Source organism: Chiloscyllium plagiosum, chromosome 10, assembly GCF_004010195.1.
Source record: "Chiloscyllium plagiosum isolate BGI_BamShark_2017 chromosome 10, ASM401019v2, whole genome shotgun sequence".
Taxonomy (NCBI): Eukaryota; Metazoa; Chordata; class Chondrichthyes; order Orectolobiformes; family Hemiscylliidae; genus Chiloscyllium; species Chiloscyllium plagiosum.
Window position 1 is genome coordinate 11,710,603 of NC_057719.1, and position 18,169 is coordinate 11,728,771.

General features: G+C 41.5%; 1 protein-coding gene across 1 annotated transcript in view; it reads left to right on the forward strand.

Annotated features, from left to right (window-relative positions):
- sptlc2a (serine palmitoyltransferase, long chain base subunit 2a) overlaps positions 1 to 18,169 on the forward strand; it is a 123,975-nt gene that overhangs the window by 38,709 nt on the left and 67,097 nt on the right. The window contains exons 3-6 of the mRNA XM_043697043.1: positions 5,306 to 5,460; positions 11,074 to 11,222; positions 14,448 to 14,572; positions 17,366 to 17,459. Of these exons, the coding sequence (XP_043552978.1) occupies positions 5,306 to 5,460; positions 11,074 to 11,222; positions 14,448 to 14,572; positions 17,366 to 17,459 (523 nt within the window). The remainder of the gene's footprint in view (positions 1 to 5,305; positions 5,461 to 11,073; positions 11,223 to 14,447; positions 14,573 to 17,365; positions 17,460 to 18,169) is intronic.

An 18,169-nucleotide genomic window follows, 5' to 3' on the forward strand; every position in this document is an offset into this window, starting at 1 on the left:
GGGGAAAGATATAAAAGAGACCTAAGGGGCAACCTTTTCACGCAGAGGGTGGTACGTACATGGAATGAGCTGCCAGAGGATGTGGTGGACGCTGGTACAATTGCAACATTTAAAAGGCATTTGGATGGGTATATGAATAGGAAGGGTTTGGAGGGATATGGGCCTGGTGCTGGCAGGTGGGACTAGATTGGGTTGGGATATCTGTCGGCATGGACGGGTTGGACTGAAGAGTCTGTTTCCATGCTGTACATCTCTGACTCTATGACTCTCTGTGGGAGATGTTAGCGACAAATGAAGATTGGATAGACTGGGTTTGTTTTCACTGGAGTGCAGGAGGTTGAGGGCAACCTGATAGGTTGTGAATGGCATTGATAGTGGAAAGTATGAAGTTATTTCCCCAGGGTGAAGGAGTCAACAACTAAGGGACATGGGTTCAAGGTGCAATGGGGAAAGTTTTTAAGAGATGTGCGAGGCAAGTGTTTCGCACAAAAGATGAAGTGTGTCTGGAATGTGTTGCCAGAGGAAGTAGTGGAAGCACCTGGATGAAAACATGAATAGGAAAGGAATAGAGGGATATGAATCTTGAAAGTGAAAACTGGTTTAGTATGGCAGGTCAAACTTTAGGCACATGCTTGGAGGGCCGAAGGGCCTGTTCCTGTGCTGTATTGTTCTCTGTTATGACTATATGATGTTATAGAGATGTACAGCACGGAAACAGAAACTTCAGTCCAACTTGTCCAAGCCAACTAGATATCCCAATCCAATGTAGTCCCACCTCCCAGCACAAGCCCATATCCCTCTAAATCCTTCCTATTCATATACCCATCCAGATGCTGTTTTAAATGTTGCAATTGTATCAACCTCCACCACTTCCTCTGGCAGCCCATTCCCCACATGCACCACCCTCAGCGAGAAAACGTTGCCCCTATTATAGTTGTTTTTTATATCTTTCCCCTCTACTAAACCTATGCCCTCTAATTCTGGATTACCCCACCCCAGGGCAAAGACTTTGTCTCTTTACCCTATCCATGCCCTTCATGATTTTTATAAATGTCTAGTAGGTCACCCCTCAGTCTCTGACGCTCCAGGGAAAACCGCCCTAGCCTATTCAGTCTCTGCCTGTAGCTCAAACCTTCTGACCCTGGCAACATCCTTGTAAATCTTTTCTGAATCCTTTCAAGTTTCACAACATCTTTCCAATAGGAAGGAGACCAGAATTGCATGCAGTATTCCATCAGTGGCCTAACCAATGTCCTGTACAGCGGCAAATTACTTCCCAACTCCTGTACTCAATGCTCTGACCAATAAAGGAAAGCATACCAAATGCTGTCTTCACTATCCTATCAACCTGTGACTCTACTTGCAAGGAGCTATAAACCTGCATTCCAAGGTGTCTCTGTCAGCAACACTCCCTAGGATCTTACCATTATAGCAAGGGATGTGTCACTATGGTCTGTCAATGGCACTGAAAGCTGTCTTAGTGCAAGAAGCCATATTGCATTGTGAATGTCAAGACACAGAATGAGGCTGACAAAACTGCCAGAAAGCCAACTCGCATTTTTTTGAAGGAGAACAAAGAAATGAGCAAAATGTAACAAGAAAGGGAAAGGAGATTCTCCCTATGGAGTCGAATGAATATCTCTATCCCTGCTCAGGGTTTTGCAGTGCAGCACAGTGTGAGAAACTTGTTGAGTGATTTGTCCAGATAGTGCACTCATCCAAAGATGGCACTTAAGCAGAAAAATGTTACTGGAATTTCAGGGACTAACCCGTAACCTTTTGCAATGCTTCTGCTATACAATGTTAGGTCATTGTAAGGTGTGAAAAAAGTTGAAAATTAAAGACACTGCTTGGTTTACTGTTTTCACTATTTTCATTTTGTTTGTATTGAGAATATTTGTAAACAAATAAAATTTAAGTAGGTGTTTCCTCAACCACCTTAAGCCCCACTTAATTAACTTTTATGGGCAGGCCCCCTGCAATATAAGTTGTAATTTCACTGGATAGATTTTTGTTCAGACTAATTCCCTTCTATTGTGCTTACTATTCTTCTCATGCTTGCCCTATCTTCATATCCGAGACTGCAGTCAGAATCTTCTGTGTATCATTTGCATCAATACATTCTTGAGTAAGGTGTGAAGAAAATGAGGATGCAAACAGATATAGGTTGAGAGTAGCAGAAATCTGACCATATAATGTGGGAAGATGTGAAGTCATTGACTTTAGCAGGAAGATTAAAGTATTAAACAAAAATTTCTGTAGAATTTAGACTGCAGAAGGCCTGATGTTCTGGTGTATGAGTCAGAAAGCCTAATATTCACATAAAACATGTAATCCAGAAGGTTAATGGATGCAATCCTTTGCGAGGGAAGTAGGGATGTTATGTTTCAGTTATATGGGACGTTGGTGAGCCCACAGTTTAAATGCTGTGTGCTGTTTGGTTTCTTGTTTTTAAGGAAGGAAGTAAATGCATTAAAGGCAGTTCTGAGGAGGTTGGCTAGGTTGATACCTGGGTTGAATAGGTTGTCTCAGGATAGTTTGGATCAGTTTGGGCTTGTTTCCATCAGAGTGTAAAAGAGTGAAAGATGACTTGAAGTGTGTAAGATGCTGAATTGCCTTCACAAAGTGATGTGATCTGGATGTTTCCTCTTGTGCATCAATCTAGAACTAGGGAGCACTGTTCCATAATTTGATCTTTTTGGTAAGATTATTTTTGTGTTGAGACACTTTGGAACTCCCTGACTTTGTGGTGCAGACAGGGTTGTGGAATTTTATTTTTAAGATGTTTTTGTTGGTTAGAAAAATCTTGTTGGGTTAGTGGGAACAGATGAGAAAACAAAGTTCAGCCAGCTCTTATTGAATGGCGTGACAGAATCTGGGCATATGGTCTACTTCTATTTTGTATTTTTATGTTATACTTGATGGCATCAGATTATGCTAATCTTACTCCAAGGTAGGAATGATCTTACAGAATCATTAATAGTTGCCAGTTTAAAAGTTAGCCACACAGACATGAAATAAAAGTTGACTGTAATGAGTGTATAGCCATTGTTGAAACTTATTTAGCTGGAGATTTCAGATGAAAATGATCGGATGGGTGTCAGGCACTGACACACATTACAAATTCCATCTCTGAGCTGCACTTTTAAACTCCAGAAATGTGTTATGAGTAACTGGTGCAGAGAGACCACCTGCAGTGCAAACATTCCTGAGCATTCAGCCAGAAGTTAGTTCTGTCTAAAATGCTCAAACCGTTTCAATTAAATGAGCTCTCGGAAATGGTCACTGAACTAAATGGCATTGATAACTTCATTAGGAAAGAATACACACATTGACATTTTAACAGTTGCAGCAAATCTATTCATCCTTCATTTTTGGAAAGTTGCAGGTTAATGAACTATTTGCATTTATTTGAATTGGAGGCAAAAAAAACTGATCTGTTGTGGAAAGTCTCTAGAACAATCCTTAACAAAAAAAAAATCCTCCTCCTCAAATTATCTAGTCCTGTTACAATTGACCATGCCACCCCCTCCAATGCGCCTCCACTGTTGTTTCATGGACAAAACTGCTCTTGTTTAGTTCCGCTCTTAACTATCTTGTTTTAGATTAGATTAGATTCCCTACAGTGTGGAGACAGGCCCTTCGGCCCAACAAGTCCAAACCGACCCTCCGAAGAGTAACCCACCCCCCCCCCCGACTAATGCACCTAACAACTATGGAAAATTTAGCATAGCCAATTTACCTGACCTGCACATCTTTGGAACGTGGGAGGAAACTGGAGTACCCAAAGGAAACCCATGCAGACATGGGGGGAATGTGCAAACTCCACAAACCCATGCAGACATGGGGGGAATGTGCAAACTCCACACAGACAGGTGCCCAAGCCTGGAATCGAACCTAGGACCCTGGCATGGTGAGGCAGCAGTGCTAACCACTGAGCCATTGTGCTGTCCTGGAATCACTTGCAATGGCATCTCTTCTGTTTCTGCATCATTATCCCTAGTGACCTCTGTAAATCCAACTTTGGGTCTTATCTCTGATATAATCCAAAAGCAGAGTATTAATTTTCATATCTACTTCACCACCTTTTGGTTAAACTGTCAAATTACTTGTTAGATATCCTGTTAGGCAGAACTTTTGTCCGATAAAGATTTAAATCATCAATTTTGGTCCCTGCTGCAAATTTTATTCACTAAATACTGACTCCCTCTCCCTGTCTGGAGATAATCAGCTTAACTAGTCCATTCGCATATTTGTGATCTGATTTATGCCATTATAAAGACTGCCTGATTTGACCCCTACCTCAGCTCTATTTTTAATATTCTCATTTGTCGGCTCTAGTTTTGGACTATTCCAATGCACTCCTGACTGGTGTCCCATGTTCTATTTTCTGTAAATTTGAAGTCATTCAAAATGTTTAAGGCGCACACAGTTTTCATTCCTGTCCATTCTTGATCAAGCAATGTTTCAATTTTAAAAGCCTCATCCTTCAGTGGTCTTGCTCCTCCCTATGTCTAATCTCTGGCCGCACAGCCCTCCAAGATTCTCATGCTGATCTAATTTGGTTTCTTGACCATCCCTGATTTTAGTCTCATCGTTGCTGCCTGTGGCTTCTGATGCCTTGCCCCTCTGGCCTGGAGTACTGCTTCTACTTTGCTTTCCTCCTTTAAGGTATTGCTTTTCTTCTTTAAGACATTCCTTGGCATTACTTGTGTGGCCCACTTTGTTTATACTGTTCCCCTCCTGTTTTGGAATTTTTCGTTGCATTAAGGATTTTATGGAGAGATAAATTGTTGGAACAGTTGTGATTATATAACTTTTTTGCTGAATTCTACCTTTAAATTTTTTTTGTAATTAAGGATAACATTGTCTCCATAATTGCATTTCAAAGTGATTTATGTCTTGGAAGAAAATGCTGCAGTATCATTGCTCAGGGGCATAGACAATATTGCTCATTATCTGCAACAGAATAGCATTGCACAAAGAACACTTAAGTTTGCAATGAAAGTTGGTGACTTCAGTATCCAGGTCATTTGTTGCTGAGTCTCAAACTTATATATGTTGCCTAAATGTTTCGATGTCCTTCTTCAGCAGATGCTTAAGCTCCAAAATTGGTCCTAACCAAACTGGAGGCACCATTTGTTTTGTTCATTATGTAGATGTGTGTTGTTAATTACCATTTTTCTGTATTCTAAATTGGAAGCACTGAATTCTGGCATGATTAGAATTTTCACTTCTAGACTTTCAGATATACAATAAAATAAAGCATGTCAACTTGGAATAATTCTAAATTATCCTTTTGTAGGATTTTGTACCATTGTACCAAGACTTTGAAAATTTCTACACCAGAAACCTGTACATGAGGATTCGAGACAGCTGGAACCGGCCTATCTGCAGTGTCCCTGGGGCAAAGTTCGATGTAATGGAGAGGGTTTCTCATGACTACAACTGGACATTCAAGTAAGTCACTCCATCTAAAACTAATGTACCGACTACTCCTGTTCCGGGTTAATGACCCAACTTGCTGTTTGCTAGCTGATATTTGTGGTAAATTCGTATACCCTTTTCACCACAAAAATTGTGCTTGAAATGTGGCACTTAAACACAATGAGATTTGAACAACTAACAACAGTCAGCTAGTGAGTTGGCAGAAGGACTTTTCGGATGCTTTGCTTATCTTGGCTGTGCAGTTATCTATGAAACTCAGTGATGTTTAACCTCTTGTTCAGGAACCGAGCATTGGTACTTTAGGAGAAAGTGAGGACTGTAGATGCTGGAGATCAGAATCTGGTGCTGGAAAAGCACAGCTGGTCAGGCAGCATCTGAAGAGCAGGAGTCAGCATTTCGAGCATAAGCTCTTCAGGAATGAGGGGGTGGCCCAAGGGGGCTGAGAAGTAAATGGTGAGGTGGGGGGAGGGGGTGATGTGCTGGGGGACAAGGTAGTTGGAAATGTGATGGGTTGGCTGTAGTAGTGGGATCTGCTTCAGGGCAAAAGAGACTACTGCGGGGCGGGGAGCATGGCAGTAAGAAAAATTACCACCAAAAATACAGTACTTAGTACTATTCTGGTGTGTCACCTTGGATTGTTTACACTGGCCTGAATCTGCAAACATAGTCATAGAAATCATTTCTGAATCCTTTCAAGTTTCACAACATCCTTCTACTAGGAAGGAGACCAAAATTGCATGCAATATTCCAAAAGTGGCCTAACCAATGTCCTTGTACAGCCTCAACATGACCTCCCAACACCTGTATTTACTCACTCTGACCAGTAAAGGAACATCGAATTGTTTCAAACTGATATTCGTAGTCAAGATTTTGGGGAATGCAGTGGCCTCATGGTACTGTTAATCAAGAGACACAGATATTGTTCTGGGGAGCTGAGTTCAAATCCTGCCATGACAGATGGTTGAATTTGAATTCAGTGAAAAAGAAATCTGGAATTAAGAGTCTGACTATGACCATGAATCCATTGACAATTGTTGGAAAAATCTATCTGGTTCACTAATGTCCTTGAGGGAAGGAAACTGCCATCCTTACCTGGTCGGGCCTACATGTGACTCCAATCCCAGCAATGTGGTTGACTCTTAATTGCCCTGTGGGCATTTAGGGATGGGTATTAAATGCTGGCCTAGCCAATGATACCCTCATCTTGTGAATGATTTTTTAATTATAATAAGATTTGGAGATAACTAACGTGAATGTGGATTTCAGGCACAGTGTTGAGATGGAGCTAGGTACTCGCTATGAAGGTGGAAGTAGGGTGAACATCTGAATAGGCTAGGGCAGTAAAAGCTGAGCATGGATTGTGGGAGACATTATTAGACACTGGGAAAGGAAATGAGTGAAAGAGCAAGTTATTTATACCTTACTTTATCAATTGTGATATAATTAAGTACACTGGTATTGCAATAATGTCTAAGCTTTGCATTAGTGAATTCACTCTTGTAACTTAAGTTTTCATTCAGATGGACGAAGTGCTGTCTAACATACTCAATAACATGGTTAGAGTAGTTAGCAAACTGCGCAGTTCCCAGACCTTCCCTTGAACAATGTCATTGAGATTCTAATTTCGCAAATAAGAGGCTGATGTTTAGACATGAAGCTTTTTTGCTTATACTTGTGTGGCTCAAGCTATCAGGCAAACATGAATGGGAGTTGTGTTTATAAGTGATTGGAATTAGAGTCAACGTCATAGTGATGTACTGCATGAAAACAGACCTTTCGGTCCAACCCGTTCATGCCGACCAGATATCCCAACCCAATCTAGTCCCACCTGCCAGCACCTGGCCCATATCCCTTCAAACTCTTCCTATTCATATACCTATCCAAATGCCTCTTAAATGTTGCATTTGTACCAGCCTCCACCACTTCCTCCGGCAGCTCATTCCATACCTGTACCACCCTCTGTTTGAAAAGGTTGCCCATTAAGTCTCTCTTGTATCTTTCCCCTCTCCCCCTAAAACTATGCCCTCTAGTTCTGGACTCTCCCACCCCAGGAAAAATACTTTGTCGATTTATCCTATCCATGCCCCTCATAGTTTTGTAAACCTCTATATGGTCACCCTTCAGCCTCTGCGCTCCAGGGAAAACAGTCCTAGTCTGTTCACCGTCTCCCTATAGCTCAAATCCTTCAACTCTGGCAACGTCCTTTTTAAAGCTTTTCTCAACCCTTTCAAGTTTCACAACATCTTTCCAATAGGAAGGAGACCAGAATTGCATGCAATATTCCAACAGTGGCCAAACCAATATCCTGTACAGCTGCAACTTGACCTCCCAACCCCTGTACTCAATACTCTGACCAATAAAGGAAAACATACCAAACGCCGCCTTCACTATCCTATCTACCTGCGACTCCACTATCAAGGGAGCTATGAACCTGCACTTCAAGGTCTCTTTGTTCAACAACACTCCCTAGGACCTTACCATTAAGTGTGTAAATCCTGCTAAGATATGCTTTCCCAAAATGCAGCACCTCGCATTTATCTGAATTAAACTCCATCTGCCACTTCTCAGCCCATTGGTCCATCTGGTCAAGATCCTGTTGTACTCTGAGGTAACCTTCGCTGTCCACTACAATTCCAATTTTGGTGTCATCTGCAAACTTACTAACTGTACCTCGTAAGCTCGCATTCAAATAGTTGGCGTAAATGATGCAAAATAGAGGACCTAGCACCAATCCTTGTGGCATTCCACTGGTGACAGGCCTCTAATGTGAAAAACAACCCTCCACTACCACCCTCTGTCTTCTACCTTTGAGCCAGTTCTGTATCCAAATGGCTGGTTCTCCTTGCATTTCATGAGATCCAACCTTGCTAACCAGTCTCCCATGGGGGGAACCTTGTCGAATGCCTTACTGAAGTCCATATAGATCACACCTTCTGCTTTGTCCTCATCAAACCTCTTTGTTACTACGTCAAAAAACTCAATCAAGTTTGAGAGACATGATTTCCCACGTACAAAGCCATGTTGACTATCCCTAATCAGTCCTTGTCTTTCCAAATAAGTGTACACCCTGTCCGTCAGGATTCCCTCCAACAACTTGCCCACCACCGTCAGGCTCACTGGTCTATAGTTTCCTGGCTTGTCCTTACCACCATTTTTCTTAATTGGTGGCACCATCTTAGCCAATCTCCGCTCCTCCGGCACCTCACCTGTGACTATCGATGATACAAATATCTCAGCAAGAGGCCCAGCAATCACTTCCCTCGCTTCCCACAGAGTTCTAGGCTGCATCTGATCAGGTCCTGGGCATTTATCCACCTTTATGCTTTTCAAGACATCCAGCACTTCCTGCTCTGTAAATGGACAATTTTCAAGGTGTCACCATCTATTTCCCCACATTCTATATCTTCCATATCCTTTTCCATTGTAAATACTGATACAAAATATTCATTTAGTACCTTCCCCGATTTTCTGCGGCTCCCCAAAGAGCGCCTTGTTGGTCTTTGAGGGGCCCTATTCTCTCCCTAGTTACCCTTTTGTCCTTAATGTACTTGTAAAAAAAAAACCTTTCGATTCTCCTTGAGATCGTTTTGGCAAATAGATTTATGTCCCCTTTTTGCCCTCCTGATTTCCCTCTTAAGTATACTCCTACTGCCTTTATACTCTTCTAAGGATTCACTCGATCTATCCTGTCTATACCTGACATATGTTTCCTTCTTTTTCTTAACCAAACCCTCAATTTCTACAGTCATCCAGCATTCCCTACACCTACCAGCCTTTCCTTTCACCCTAACAAGAATATACTTTGTCTGGATTCTCGTTATCTCATTTCTGAAGGGTTCCCATTTTCCAGCCTCCCCTTTACCTGCGAACATTTGCCCCCAATCAACTTTCGAAAGTTCTTGCCTAATACCGTCAAAATTAATGCAGTAGTTTTCAAGCCACCTCTTGATTTGGTCTTAATACAAGATAACTGTGATTAGTGAACTATATGGTACCAATGTTGGTCAATGCTATTACCTCTAGGAGCAGTTCCTTGAAATGCCAACCTTTTGTTTGCTTAACAACTGGCTATAGGGAGCAAAGATTATTTCCAATAAAAATAGTCAATCAAGATGCTTTACAGGGCAGGAGTTATTGTGATGTTCTGTAGGTGTCACATCAGACTGAAACCTGAACTGTTTTTCTCTCTCCCCCTGTTACCAGACTTTAGTTTCCCCAGCATTTTGGTGTTTATTATTTATATATTATTTTTATATTATTTATATAATATTTTTATATTTATTGATCGTGTACCTGTATATGTTAATTTCAATTTGGATTGTTAATTCTTGGGTTTTAGTTTGGTTTGAAATCTTGGATTTCAGTCCCTTGTAGTTTGTTTTGCACTGCAATAATACAGGCTTTTTAAAAAAGAAAATAGTCACATGGGCTAGAACTATGAAATCTAGCAACTAAAAGGTGGGGGAAGAAGGGCTTATGCCCGAAATCCTGAAGAAGGGCTTATGCCCGAAACGTCGATTCTCCTGTTCCCTGGATGCTGCCTGACCTGCTGCGCTTTTCCAGCAACACATTTTCAGCTCTGATCTCCAGCATCTGCAGACCTCACTTTCTCCGCTGGAGATACCAGCATTGGACAAGTGCAGATATGGAGGAGGGAGAGGGGTAATGGGGCTGGAGCAGATTTATAGAGATGGTTAGAGGGCAACTTGGGAGGAATTTCAAAACGAGGATGAGAATTTAAAGATTGACCTTTCCTTTACCAGGAGCCAAAGTGTTTCAGTGACCACAGGTGAAAGGAATTTTGCAAATGTGTGCAAATCTGAAGCTCAGAGGATAAAACGTAGGGTGGTGAGCCAGAGATGCTTTGGAAAATTAAAGTTTTGAGATATCAGACATAAGTGAGTTTCAGTAGCAGATGAGCTGAGATAGGAGAAGAATTCAACAAGATTGTGCAAGGAAAAATGATTAGTCAGGAGCTGGTTTAGATTAGATTTAGATTTAGATTAGATTACATTACAGTGTGGAAACAGGCCCTTCGGCCCAACAAGTCCACACCGACCCGCCGAAGCGAAGCCCACCCATACCCCTACATTTACCACTTACCTAACACTACGGGCAATTTAGCATGGCCAATTCACCTGACCCTGCACATCTTTTGGCCCGGGTCTCTGGCGCTGTGAGGCAGCAGTGCTAACCACTGTGCCACCGTGCCGCCCACTGGTCTTGCAGTCAAGTGTAAAACTCGGAGGGGAATGGTGGTAGCACAGAGCAGCACTCCGAAAGTTAGTGCATCCAAATAAACCTGTTGGGCTATAACCTGATGTTGAGACTTTTAAGTTGGAACTGGATGGTGACTGTTCAAACTCCTTTCTCAATCATTATTGCAATCAGCAGGAAGTGCTCAGTTTAAGCTGGATTTTAATTTTAGACCCAGTGATGAAAGATCATCAAGCACACTGCATTTTACATTGAACATTAAAACTGAGATTTTAGAATATTTTAAGTGATGCAGAAACCCTGATGCAAACCATGTTGAATATGATTGTTTAACTCTTTATTGTAATTAATTTTGTTTCACTAGCGCATTGGTTGCTAAATGTGATAAATGGACTTATTTTGATTTAGGTTTACTGGCACCGTCATCAAAGATGTCCTCAATATGGGTTCTTACAACTACCTGGGCTTTGCAGAAAGCCAGGGTTTCTGTGCAAATGCAGCAACTAAAGCAACTATCCAGTATGGAGTTGGGGTTTGTAGTTCACGGCAAGAAATTGGTAAGTTACAATCTATAAAAGGTTTTAATTTGTCACTGAATCTGGAGGGAATAATATCACGGTTTCATGAACCTGGTACTGACTCGCAAACCCCCCACCCACCACCACCACCTTCCATTTGTCTCCTAGGTGCATGCATCAAACAGCTGTTTATATGCATCTTCAAGACAATAAAATGTTTTAAGGTATTTGAGGAAACATTACCCTTTTCAAGAAATGTGCGAGAGGCATGAGATATTATACAGCCATTGACTTGCAAGCTTACTGCAAGTGTTTTGCAGCATTGGAGCAAATGTATGTGGATTCTTGACACATCAAGCATGTTGCTGTAATGGTGGTTGTTCCTCTATTGGCGCTTGCTGATTGTGAATATGATGAAAGGGAGATAAATTTAGGAGATGCATTCCCCCTGAACTGAGTGTATATTCTCGCGTACAATAAATCATCCTCTGCCATTTCCGTCACCAACAGTCATACCCCACCACCAGAGATACATTTCCCTCCTCACCCCTTTCAACATTCTGCAGAGACCATTCCCTCTGCGACTCCCTCATTAGGTCCAAGCCCCTCACCAACCCACTCTTGGCATCTTCCCTTGCCGCCGCGAGAGGTGTAAAATCTGCATGCGCGCCTCCTGTTTCCTCTACCCAAGGTCCCAAAGGATCCTTCCACATCCAGCAGTGATTTTCCTGCACATCAAAACACTTCATCTACAGTGTCCGTTGCTCTCAATGTGGTCTTCTGTACAGTGGGGAGAGAGGATGCCAACTTGCGGAACATTTCAGAACATCTCTGGAATGCACATGCTAAACAACCACACTGACCTATGGCTGACCGTGTCAACCCCCCCCCCCCCCCCCACCAACTCCAACAGACATACAAGTCCTGGGCTGTCTCTACTGCCAAATCCTAGCCACCGAACGACTGGAGGAAGAACACCTCATCTTCCATCTTGGGATCCTCCAACCATATAGAATTAATGTCGATTTTCACCAGTTTCCTCATTTCCCCTCCCTCACCTTATCCCAGATCCAATCCTCCAACTTGGCACTGCCCTCTCGAACTATCCTACCTGTCCATCTTCCTTTCCACCTATCCACTCCACCCTCTACTCTGACCACCTACCCCCCCCCCCCCCGCCACCGTCTACTTATTGCATTCTAGCTACCTAGGGAGATTTAAACAATCCTTGGGTAAGTACATGGATGATGATGGGATAGTATAGGGAGACGAGCTGAGAATATTTCACAGGTCGGTGCAACACCAAGGGCCGAAGGGCCTGTTCTGCACTGTATTGTTCTATGTTTTACCTTCCCAGCTACTTTCTTCCCCCCCCCCCTCCATTTATCTCTCAGCCTCCTTGGCCCCACCCCCCACTCTGCGCACAGGCACAAGCACACATTCCTGTTTGAGCTTATGCTCGAAACATGTCCTGCTCCTTAGATGCTACCTGACTGGCTGTGCTTTTTAATTCTGATCTCCAACACTTTGCGGTCCTCACTTTCTCCTCAAGTAAACAATAACAATTTTCAGGAACAGCTGTTTAACAATGGAACGTTTGATCAGGGGAGTCTACAAAGAAGAATGGGAAAGAAAGGAATAATGGGGAAAACCATTAACTGTGAGCAGCTAATTTCAGTATTTCAGCCAAAACTTGCAGCAGTCCTTATTGGTCTGGATTAAGAAATGTAAATTAAATCAGTATCTGTTTTAAAAATAGTCTAGTATGGAATGGGACATAGTTTTTTCGCTACTATATAATGTGCAGTCATGGCATTTTTGTCTTTTCTGTTTTCAAACATAAAAATGTTTGACCAATGAATTACTTTAGATGTGCACTGACAGTTGTCGTGTAGGCAATCATAAGCATTTGCTGCAAGTGATTTAAGCACCTTCTAATAGATGTAGATGTTTCAAGTGAATGTATATAACAAGAAGGTTAGATTAAATGTAAGAAATTTAGGACAGCAGCTGAAACTGCTTTTCCTCTGACTTATGACGCTGTGGAATGCTTTAGTAAAGTTGATTAAATCAGATCATCTTAACATTTGAGGATTGATTATGCAGGGGATTGAAGGTTAGAGGGTAAAGAGATATGATCCCAGCTGATGTGCTAGTTACTGTACAAGTCAGATCTAGGACTGAAATCTGACTTGATAAATGTTTGGATTTAACCAGATGGTCTGTCTGAAACAGAAGTGTGCAATGTTGCAGACTTGGTTTTAACAATAAAGCAGGAGTTTATTAAGCAAAATAAAATAGACAAAAGTATTTCAGATATCTAAAGATTTTGAAACATGGTAGAAATATAATCCCATTAATTTTAAAACAGTCATTTAAATTAGCCAAAAACATCTTTTGTAGGGTAGAGCATTTTGGGGTAATTGAGTATCTGGCTGGTTTTTGTTAATGTTGGTTGATTTATGATATTCTTGAGCTACTAAAAGGGATAGACATTGTTTTGTAGAGAGTAAAAATTTCTTTACTGTGCCCAGTATTAGTTGCTAACTGTTGTACAGAGCGGCAAGCTAGTGTGCAAATCTGTCTGTCTGATATATTTTCCATTCCAGAGCCGATGTTTACTTTTTTGTATTTTTTTTTCCTCTGGATGTTACATTTTTAAACAGCACATCACTTTCTGGTTAATCCTGGTGTGGTTGAGGCAGCAAGTCTGAATTCATTCAAAATGAGCTTGGATCTGTGTCTCAGTCCCAAGCCTCCAACTCGGCACCGCCCTCCAGACTCGTCCATCACTGCCCCCTTTGATCTGTCACCTTCTCCCTCACCTTCATCCAACTATCCCTTTTCCAACTACCTCACCCCAACCACACCCCTTCCCATTTATTTCTCAGCCCCAACCCACAAGCCTCATTCATGATGAAGGACTTTTGCCCGAACATCGATTCTCCTGCTCAAGTGCTGCCTGACCTGCTGTGCTTTTCCAGCATCACACACTCTACTTGGATCTATACCTGAAGGCTGTCAACCTAGTACTGGAGAGTCGAATTGAAATAGTTGACTTTGTTCAGCCGGTGCACGGCCAATGAGTTACATGACCTCTTTTCCATGCCATGGCTTTTCTATGTTAAACGTCAGCTGAGCCTCTTATCATTGATGTTTAAATGAAATAAACAGCTATTCTAAGTGTGCTGACATGCAAATTAGAATGTTTGAAAAGATTAAAATTTATTTCCATTTCAAATTTAAGATTAATTCCATTCACAGGTAACTTAGACAAACATGAAGAGCTAGAAAAGTTAGTGGCTCGATTCTTGGGAGTTGAAGCAGCCATGGCTTTTGGAATGGGCTTTGCAACAAACTCTATGAATATTCCTGCTCTTGTTGGCAAGGTTTGTTCACTTTTCTTACCTTTACTTATTTCTACACCATAACCTCTCTCCAGAAATCATTACAATTTGTATTGGAGTGTAATAATTCAGTCAGTTGCATTTCCTTGCTTTCTCAATTGAATGACTACAGTATACCATGAAGTGCTTTATCTGCAGCTAAAATCAATCCTCACCTGAAATATGCGCACACTGTTCTGCAGGGTTGGAGATCAAGTCTGACTCGTTCTTTCTCTATTTTCTTCCCCTACCCTGAGCACTCTGAAGTAGAAAAAAGGATTGCTGCATTAATATTAATTATAGGAAATTGAATGCAGAGAGTCCAGCTACAGGGATTGGATAGAATCAAATCTTGTGCTGCAGTATGTTTTTTAACTTTGCTATTAGGGAAGCAGTTAGCATGTGTTTTCAGCCATTTGTGTTTATTAGTGGTTCTTTTTTCTGATTGTAACTGAATCGTTATTCAAGTGAGAAAGGAAGGAAATGCCACTGACTGCATTATTACACTCCCACAAATGGTAACGATTCCAGATTATAAGACTGGCAAAGTCCTGTATTCTTAATGGCTATAGTGCTGATTTAGCCACTCATCTCATTGTAGAAAATTGTGAAAATGAACATGGGCAACATTTTCATTTTTGGATTAGTGTGTGTGTTTTGGCCATGCCACCACAATCATTAAAAACTAAGTAGTTCCCTTGAGGAAGGGAATGTTCCACTCGTTTAGCCGACAACATGATTTAATACATTTTTGAAGTAGCCTGCAACCCCATTCAGTTGTCAGAACTGTCAAAACGTGGCCCTCCATCACCTCTCTGCACCGCTAACCACATAATTAAATACAATACCATGTCTTTTTAGTACTGAAATTGGAACTATTTGTATATACACTGTGAATTTTTAAAGTGTAGCTGTTAAGTGTTGAACTTGAAGAGCAAGAAAACATTACATTCCATTGGTCATTGCTGAATTCTTCCACACTAGTGTCACATGAGTTTCAACTGTTAGATTAGATTCCCTACAGTATGGAAACAGGCCCTTCGGCCCAACAAGTCCACACTGACCCGCCGAAGAGCAATCCATCCAGATCTATTACCCTACATTTACCCCTGACCAATGTACCTAACACTATGGGCGTTTTAGCATGGCCAGTTCACCTAACCTGCACATCTTTGGACTGTGGGAGGAATTGTGTTAACAAGATGCAAACCTTCTTACAGTCATGAAATGAATCCATTTGAAAACAAATTTTGCTTGCTAAGCAAGTTGGGGTTCATATTTACAACTGATTGTGGTGCCAATTTTTTTTGCCCATTTACACTTTTATAAAAATATTTATGCATGCTGGATGAAATGGCAAAACATGCCCATGGTATACTTTCCAGGGTAAGGTACACCCTGGAAAATTTTAACCTATTGATATTAAGTGTATTTATGCCTATAGATATCTTTGCTAACCTGCTTTGTTAATACATCACATAGTGTTAATACGTCAGAGTGGCATTTGGGTTGAGCAATTAACATTGCAACTAATGCATTTACATACGTTAAATGTAAAGATTTCGAAAGAGGTAGGAGCACAATCCCATTCATCCAAAATTGCATTTACAGTACTCAGTTACACCAGGAAAAACTGTTTTCTAGCATTTTAATAGATTTAACTGTGACTTCAACTTGCAGTCTGGAAAATCTGATGGCCGCCTCTTCCTTTTCTCGGGAACACCACTTCAGTCATCCATCTCTTTGGCAGAACTGCCCCCAACTGAAATTTTTAAAATAAGTAGAAAATGTGTAAGGAACTCAGCAGCTCTGGAAGCAGCTGTGAAGAGAGAAACAGAATTGATATTTCAAGTCTGATATGACTCTCTACTTTTAGAACTGAACTGTTTAAAGAATCATTTAACTGTTTTTCCTCTCTCCATTGTTACTGCCAGACCTGCTGAGATTCTCCAATATTTTGTTTCTGTCAGAGTTCCAACATCTCCAATATTTTGTGCTTAAATTTTTTAAAATCTGATTTCAAGCCATGGTATTTCCCCAAGCTTTAAATAAAAACACCCAGCGAAGTGTTTCTAACACAAACCTCAATACAAGATTGTTTACCTTGTCTACTCATAACCTCTCCTAATGTAAACAAAAACCCATTCATCCTGGAGGCTGCTTCTCCAAGTTTAAAAGAAATCACCATGGCTAAAGGAATATTTGCAAGTTAATCATTGAGGAGAAAGTGAGGACTGCAGATGCTGGAGATCAGTCAAGAGTGTGGTGCTGGAAAAGCACAGCAGGTCAGGCAGCATCCAAGGAGCAGGAGGTGAAAGGCTTATGCCCAAAACATCGATTCTCCTGCTCGGATGCTGCCTGACCTGTGCTTTTCCAGCACCACACTCTTGAAGTTGATCATTAAACCCATCAAATGCACAGAAAAAAACCATGTGACACTAATTCCAAACTTGTATATATTTGAATATAATTTAGTTTTGTCTCGCTCCCTACATCACAATCACTCAACAGTGGATTAGTGAGGCATAACAATCTTTGTTGTGGATCTTGTACAGCTGTACCAGTGGTATGGCAGCTTATTGAAGACCATTTGGAAAGGATCCTGGGATATTAAGTATTGGTAATGTGTCAAGAATTGTGGGTGTTCATACCCTCAATTCTCCATGTGATTATATTCCAACTTCACTCATTTTGGAGAATGAATCCTAGTGAAAAGGAAAAAACTTGTTATGGGCAAAAGAAGTTGAGAAGTTTTTTTAAAAGGTGAAGTTCTAACATTTTCTTTAATCTCTTCAGGGTTGTCTAATTTTGAGTGATGAGCTAAACCATGCCTCCTTGGTGCTTGGAGCCAGACTTTCAGGTGCAACCATCAGAGTTTTCAAGCACAACAGTAAGTGGAATTTCTGCAATGCATCTTGTGAGTGATGCACATTGCTGCTACAGAGTGATATGGGGAGTAAATGTTTGTGACTGTGGTGCCAATCAGGCAGGCTGCTTCATACTGGATAGTGTCAAACTTGAGTTTTTAGACCTGCGCCTGTGCAGGCAATTGGTAATGCCATTGAATGTCAAGAGGCAGTGCTTAGAGTCATTCTTAAAGATGATCATTGCCTGGCCCTTGTTAGCCCAAGCCTGGAATTTGCTCAAGTCTTGTTGTACTGCGGAATGGACTCATTTAGTAATGAAACATGGACACTGCTGGCTAACACTGCTGCCTCACAGCGCCAGAGACCCGGGTTCAATTCCCGCCTCAGGGCGACTGACTGTGTGGAGTTTGCACGTTCTACCCGTGTCTGCGTGGGTTTCCTCCAGGTGCTCCAGTTTCCTCCCACAGTCCAAAGATGTGCAGGTCAGGTGAATTGGCCATACTAAATTGCCTGTAGTGTTAGGTAAGGGGTAAATGTAAATGTAGGGGTATGGGTGGGTTGCGCTTCGGCGGGTCGGTGTGGACTTGTTGGTCTGAAGGGCCTGTTTCCACACTGTAATGTAATCTAATCTAATCTAAAAACCCAGCATTTATTGCTCATCCCTAAATGACCAAAGGGCAGCTGGGTTAACTACATTGCTGAGAATCTGGAGTCACATGTAGGCCAAACCAGA